Genomic DNA, 7,638 nt, shown 5'->3' on the forward strand with positions numbered 1-7,638 from the left:
TTTTTTTTGTCAAATGAATTAAAAAGAAATCGATATCTGATGGAAGTCGTATTTTCAAACTCTGAAGTTTTGCTAATACCTCTCATTGTGTTTCTCCCTAGACATTTACTCTTAGAGAACATATGTACGTATTGTGTACCCTTCAATTTAGCCTTTCTTTTTATTTGGTCTTAAATTTACCTTCATAAAACCTGCAGAAACTCTGAATGTCACAGAGTGTCCCTGCTCTGTGTATCTATCTACTTAGGGGTCCCTGAAAAGGTCACAGACCCCTGTTTTAAAGCATTCACATACACCCAACATGGAAAGAGTCTTATCTGTTTAATGCACATGAATATCACTCATGAGTCTCACCTTGTTTTTGTTTCACCATCTAGTTTGGGAACAACTAAGAAGGGAATCGGCCCCGTGTATTCAGCAAAAGCAGCTCGCAGTGGCCTGAGGATATGTGACCTTCTGGCTGACTTTAAGGATTTCTCAGAGAGGTAAGGGTGTGCTTGTTACCTGTCAACTGAATTTAACTCAACTATTTTACCCATTCATGTCACATTCTATAGATGGTGTAACCTCACCCTCTGTAAAAACACTTAATCCAGTTCTTAATCCATAGAAACAATGGAAGAGCAATTGATCATGCTACCAGCCTATCACAGTGTAAACTGAGCAGTCTCATGTCTCTTTGCACAGATTTAAAAATTTGGCCTCGCAGTATAAGTCTATGTACCCTTCACTGGAGATCGATGTGGATGGGGAACTTGCGAAACTCAAGGTGAGAAGCTTGGATGTTCAGGTTATTGTAAAGGAGGTAGAGATGCACAACATATGAGTATCATATCGGTTATTATGGCACTCTTTCTGACATTGATTTTTTTCCAGACATATGTAGATAGGATAAAGCACATGGTGAGAGATGGAGTCTTCTTCATGTATGAGGCACTACATGGACCTCCAAAAAAGATCCTGGTGGAAGGCGCCAATGCTGCCTTGCTGGACATTGACTTTGGTGAGTAATGGATACACCGAAACACACAGCCATGTGTAACGTAAGATTATGCAATTTGCTAACCAGCGGATTTCCTGTTGTAAGCTTCACTCCTAGTATTATTGTAATAATTTATTTTAATACATTTAACTTATATTTGCTTATATTTATTCTTCACCTTATCAAAAAAAAATTGTATTATAGTTCTTAATGTTTTTATTTTTATGGTTACTTTATTGCACCTAATTAAAAAAAAATAATTTAGACATTGACAGAATGTTAGATGCCTGTTTCTGTACAGTACATACAGTAATGAAGATAATTGTCTAAAGCTTTACAAACACATTTTATTTAAATTTGTTTTTAATTTAATTGTTTAGTTTTTATTTTATCAAAATAGATTATACTTAGCTTGTATTTATTCTTCACTATATACAATATAATCAATATAATTGATTATTATATTGTCCCTTCACAATATAATTGTCCCTTCACGTTTACACTTTATTTCTATGGTCCACTTTAGGCATTCTGCTAACTATGAGTAACTTTGCAACTATTGTTAACTAGGTCTCATTAGAGTATTAGTAGACTGTTAGGGTTAGGGTTCAGGTTTGTAGATATATTTGACAAGTAGTTGCAAAGTTACTTATCGTCAGTTGAATGTATGTTGGCGGAGCATCAAAATAAAGTTTTACCGGATATTAAGCAGACAGTCTACAATCACTCTGAGATCTAGTTGACATGTAGTTGTACAGTTACTTATAGTTAGTAGAATGTTTAAATAAAGTGTTACCCATTTCACTGACACACAGCATTGATGTGATGCTCTTTTTTTAGGGACATATCCTTTCGTGACTTCCTCAAACTGCACTGTGGGAGGGGTGTGTACGGGTCTGGGCATGCCACCCCAGAACGTTGGTGAAGTCTATGGAGTAGTCAAAGCCTACACCACGAGAGTTGGGATTGGGGCTTTCCCTACTGAACAGAGCAACGTAAGCAGCTCTTTTATTTCTTGCAGTGTTTGGATACGTAATGAGCTCTCACTACTGTTCATATCCCCTTGCATTCAAATGTTTTTCTGACTTTCTGACTTTTTTCTGAGTCCGGAGGAACAGCAGTCAGTAATCTATAATGCTACATGACAATGAATATATTATGTATGAGAAATTTAGGCAACACCTTAGTTTGTTACACATTGTTTACACATTGGCTGTTTATTAGTACTTATAAAGGACCTATTAATGCATTATTCTGCATGACCATATTCTACATCTCTTCATTCTACTTCATATCTAAACTTAACCATTACAATAACTAAATAAGGAGTTGGGGGAAAACTCGTACAGTAGTTAATAATGAATGTGTTCCCCAAACTAAAGTGTGACTGACATTTATGATATCCTGTTCCTTATTACATTTCATTGCAATGGTTTAATATGTGCTTATAAATAATAGCAGGGTTCATGAGGTCATTGAAAACCCAGAAATATTAGGATTCTACAATGGAAATTAAGAAAATCATAAAGCCATGGGATAGACTTGGAAAAGTCTAAAATTGTCTTGTTTTTAGTTACTCTCTAATGAAATATACGAGGAAAATAAAAGGAAAATTAACTGTTGGGTACAATGCACTTATTTTGCATTGCAAATCACTTTAGCTGCCATTGAGGTGGATTATAGGTGAGGTTAGGGACATGACTGGTTGTATGGTTAGGCTTAAGCGTGGGTTAAGGGGTAAGAGAAGGGTCAACAGTTTTGTAGACTTCATAATTCAAACTGTCAAATATTTCTGTCAATACAGTAGATCAATTTAGCATTTTAAAATTTTTTAGCTGAGACAGTGCACATTGATAAATATGACTTTAAATACATTTTTCTTCTGTAGTCACTGAAAAGAATGTTACAGGGTCACCCTAACAACAAAATATGAAATTGAAATGACAAAATTATTAAAATAACACCTTAAAATAAGGTTCCATTTGTTAACATAATTTAACATTGAAAGAAAACTTCTATAACATTTACTTAATCTCAGTTATTTTTAATTTCAACATTTACTAATACATTATTAAAATCAAATTGTATCTTTTAACATTATTTAATGCACCTAAGCTAACACAAACTAACAATGAACAGTTGTATTTTTATTTATTAATGCTAACAAAGATAAATAAATACTGTAAAAAAAAATTTATTGCTCGTTATTTGTTAGTATTAGTTAATACAAATATTAGCGTAAACTAATGGAACCCATAAAAAGCTTGACTGTTTTCAGATATCTGTACAGACAAATACACAAAAAAATGAAATGTTGCACTTTATTCATACTATGCTTGTTCGTAGGAAACCGGAGAGCTCTTGCAGACGAGAGGCAAGGAAGTGGGCGTGACCACAGGTCGCAAAAGGAGATGTGGTTGGCTGGATCTGGTGCTTGTTAAATATGCCCACATGATTAATGGCTTCACTGCGTGAGTGTTCACTGATGGTGTTGTTTTTTATTTGTGTTCTATAAAATATAGTTTTCTTATATGCATCCCTTTATGTGCCCTTCTAGCATAGCCCTCACCAAACTAGACATCTTAGATATTCTTCCTGAGATCAAAGTGTGTGTGGCATACAAATTAGATGGTGAAACCATCCCACATTTCCCAGGTAAGCAGCACATTTTTCACGTCACATATAGATTTGATCATATCTAGTGTAGTTAAATATCATACATTTTCCCCAGCAAACCAAGAAGTGCTGCAGAAGGTCGAAGTGCAGTATGAGACTCTGCCAGGCTGGAATACAGATACGTCTGCTGTCCGGACCTTTGATGAGCTTCCAGAAAATGCAAAAAAATACGTCAGCTACATCGAAGATCAGTTGGGTGTGCCTGGTAAGACTTACCATCACTAGCACACATTTCTCAGGACTTGAGACATTCACACATTCTCCTTAATGAGTTAATTTCACATTCAAAATGCACTAAAACTACCAAAACACTTGATATACAGTGCCTCAAATCAAGTAATTTTTCCATAACTCTAGCAAAGATTGTCACCCAACGAACACACTCACTGATCTAAGGGGGTTTTCACACCTGGCTCATTCGAAGCATTTGTTTTGGAACATGATGCGTTTTTCGGTTCGTTCAGGCATACAGTATTTGAACATGGCAATCGCGCTCTCAGCATTATTGCAAACGAACTCTGGAGCGGTTCACTTGTGGTGAGAAAGCAATCCGACCCAACGGACCAACAAACCAGGCTGTATCACAATACATGATTGGATATATGTCGCATGAAAAGCAGCAATGTTTGTTTTTCTAATGCCTCTCAAAATGAATCGTGGGTTAACCTGGAGCAAAGACGATGTGAAATGCCTTATTGAAATTTGGTCGACGAACATATTTCAGAACAACAGTCCAAAACATATAAAAAAAAACCAGATGAAGCCTTGATTCTTGCTAAAAATGATAAAGTAATATAATGACCGCTAAAAAGAAAGCCAGTCAACTGTTGTCTATCCATCCTGACTCATGACCACTATGAGCCGAATCCTGGACCATAAGTGGGTCAAAGCTGACCAATGAGACGACTCATACTTGACTCGTGTTAACTTATGCCATGTTGCCTTGTGAAAGCAAACCAAACCAAGAAGAAATGAACAATTTTAATCCTTGTTTCAGAACAAAGTAAATGATGTGAAAACACCCTAAAACACTATCAACAAGTTGATTCACCATTATATATAGTTATGAGCACAAAACAGATTGATCAATAAAACCGATATAAAAAATAAAACTAATAATGATCACTGATGCAAATTTGGAATATACTGGTTTTCAGTATGGTATTACTATAGAAATGTTGCACATTTTTGTCTTATTCAGTTTTGCATTATGTTAGGTTTTGATCTTTGGTTTAACTATTTTGAAAAGAGAATGTAAACGTGTAAATTGGACTGTAGTTTTGCTGATGGTTCAATGTAATTGCAAAACAGTTCATTTCATTTGAAAGATGTGGTCACTTAAAGCATTTTGTGCCAAAGCAATGATAAATAATCTACAGTTTAGCTCACATAGACTGCTGTTATGCTCTCTGTGTGAAGAATTTCAAAAAAGTGACCAATTTATGAAAAAAAAAGGTTTCTAGAAAAGTTTGTACAACAGTTTTCAACTATAAACCACTTTTTTGTGTGCTTTTTGGCCATTATATGTGGGGCATGTTTTTGAAAACTATACCGATATCGTGTTCGTGTTAACTACAAAAATGCGAATTTGTGAAAACGATGCGGATTACGCGTTCAGGCTATAGGTATGTGTGAGTACTTGACAACCAAAACAACAAAATGGCCTGGCTTGCATAATACAGCGTTTTAGAAGTTTTTGCAATCCGTGTCAAGCTTTTTTGACAGCTTTGTGGTCTGTATGTGAAACTTTTCAAAAAAGGAAAGGAACTTTTTTTTTTCCATTTTTGGCACAGTGTCGTCATGTAAAATTACTGTAAAGTGTGAATGTGTACAATGCAATGGGCTTGTTTTACTGCAGTAATCCATATGACTTCCTCCATGTTTTCTTCAGTGAAGTGGATTGGTGTTGGGAAGTCAAGGGAATCAATGATCCAGCTCTTTTAAGAGGCTGCTTGGCCTGCATGTAGCACTGGCTGGATTATGCCCTGGACTCGGTGCCGGAGACGGGAAGTTGCCTTACAGCCCGTTTAAATAGAGTATTTCTCTATATTTTGGCATCATGTAACTGTTTCTCATCTGTTCTCTGGTATTTCAAGCTCTCGTAAGCTCAGTATCTCCATATTAAGTTCATACGCTGTACATGTGCTACTACTTCAAAGTCAGGCATCAGACGTTGTTATATATACATTTTTCACACAGCTAAAAGAAGTACTTTAACATTTTTAATGTTTTTGTTTCTTTTATCATACAAAAATGGTTCTGCGGTGTGTGTTGCCACATTTTGTCTTCGTTTTAAATGAACTGTATGGTAGACTTGTTCTAGTCGACTTTATTTAAACGTACAGTTTTTAAAAGACAGTTTAAATGTTTCTTTACCAGAATGATTACAATTCACAATTCAGAAATAAGTAGAAAAGCAGTAGAAGTGAAACGTTTTATTGGGACGTTTTCAAATTTGAATCTGTTTTAATCTGCTCCAAAAATAGTATAGAACAAAAAAATAATTATAATTTGCCTCAAGATACAGAAACATGCAAGAGTTTAAGAATACTATTATGCAGGCTAGGGTCTCGATTCTATTGAATGTATGTAAATGTTTGCACAGTCCTCAGATGTTTATTGTTCAACTGTACAACTTTATGCCACAAGCATATTAAAGCCACTTTAATTATCAGTACTGAGATATCGGGATACTGATGCCTTTCATTATAGATTGTCAAATTATAGACATTTATGTGCGTTGAGACGCCACCTCAGGACGTATAATTCTGTTTAGCCAGTAAAACGCACTGATGATTAAACTTCTTCTATGGTTGCTAGCTGCTGCAGGAGGTCATCTGGTGTTCTGACCTCCAGTAGTACATTTATAGAACCTTGTTAAATGTTACAGGTGTTCCAAACAGTCGAATGTAAGAGTCACTAGAGCTTGTCTGTTTAAATATGACTGGGTTGTTTCATAAACCCAGATTTGCTTCTTTATTCTGTTTCGTCTCACCTTCAGTACTGCACCTTCCAATAAACAAGTAATATAGGAAAAAGTGTGCCTTGTTAATACAGATGAACAATGAAACTTGAAAACTACTTCGATTGAGCTTTTATGGATTTTAATTAACTTCAATATTTCAGCTTTTCGATGGCATTAGTGTTATTGCCATTTGCCAAAAGTGTACATGCATCCAAAGAAGTATCTGGATAAATGAATGCTGTGATATAAAGAGCCTTTGTAAATAACCCAGAATGATAACGCTTTTTTTTTCAGATTGATGATGGTTTGATCCTTTGCGTTTTCTGTTGCTGAATAAATGATATAACCGGTTTATTGTTCACTAGCGTCACATTTCACATCTTGTATTATCACAACATTTCCTCTGAATCAACCAAATCTAGTCGGTGCGAGGATAGGACAGCTGAAACATTCAACAACTGCATGTTTGCACATAAACATGTTTTTCTGTGTTTGAAACCCTTGAATTCTGTGTTGTATTGCTGCTGATTGGATTTTCGTGTATGTATATAACTTACAGAACACAAAGCCATATTTTCTTGAATTTACTGTTACTGTACACTTTGCTGGTGATGGATACTGATGGACGTGCATGTTCATAGTGGGATTTGCTCAAAAACTCACTCACTTTGTAATTTATCAGACAATTGATGACACTTCAGTTAATAAAGTAATCTAGTCAGAAACATTTTCCCGTTTTGTGTTTGCTTATTTTTAGCGGTATTTTGTCGAGTCGAGTCACCTTTAAATAGCATTTTATACAACATACAGATTGTTTCAAAGCAGCTTACATTGATTACAGGAAAAGTATGCCTTTTAGCCGAGGAAGATTTGTTGAACTTGAGGTAGATTTGTAGGTGTTGCCATTTCCAGTGCCATGGAAATTTACGGCTCAAAATCTCGCCACTAGAGGGAGACATTTACCTTGAAATAGGCGTTGAAAGGTGACAATTTCAGTCCAATCATCTGTTTTAAC

General features: G+C 35.5%; 1 protein-coding gene across 2 annotated transcripts in view; it reads left to right on the forward strand.

Moving 5' to 3' along the window:
• The window catches only part of adss2 (adenylosuccinate synthase 2), a 20,697-nt gene extending 13,345 nt beyond the window's left edge, over positions 1–7,352 (forward strand). For both annotated transcript variants that reach the window (XM_089116935.1, XM_039672351.2), the window contains exons 6-13: positions 378–485; positions 688–769; positions 877–1,003; positions 1,823–1,977; positions 3,329–3,453; positions 3,540–3,637; positions 3,714–3,863; positions 5,550–7,352. In XM_089116935.1, coding sequence (XP_088973061.1) covers positions 378–485; positions 688–769; positions 877–1,003; positions 1,823–1,977; positions 3,329–3,453; positions 3,540–3,637; positions 3,714–3,863; positions 5,550–5,602 — 898 coding nt within the window. In that variant the 3' untranslated portion in view covers positions 5,603–7,352. The remainder of the gene's footprint in view (positions 1–377; positions 486–687; positions 770–876; positions 1,004–1,822; positions 1,978–3,328; positions 3,454–3,539; positions 3,638–3,713; positions 3,864–5,549) is intronic.
• The last annotated feature ends 286 nt before the right edge of the window (positions 7,353–7,638 follow it).

The sequence above is a fragment of the Pimephales promelas genome, chromosome 11 (assembly GCF_988280905.1).
Source record: "Pimephales promelas chromosome 11, fPimPro1.hap1.1, whole genome shotgun sequence".
NCBI classification, from domain to species: domain Eukaryota; kingdom Metazoa; phylum Chordata; class Actinopteri; order Cypriniformes; family Leuciscidae; genus Pimephales; species Pimephales promelas.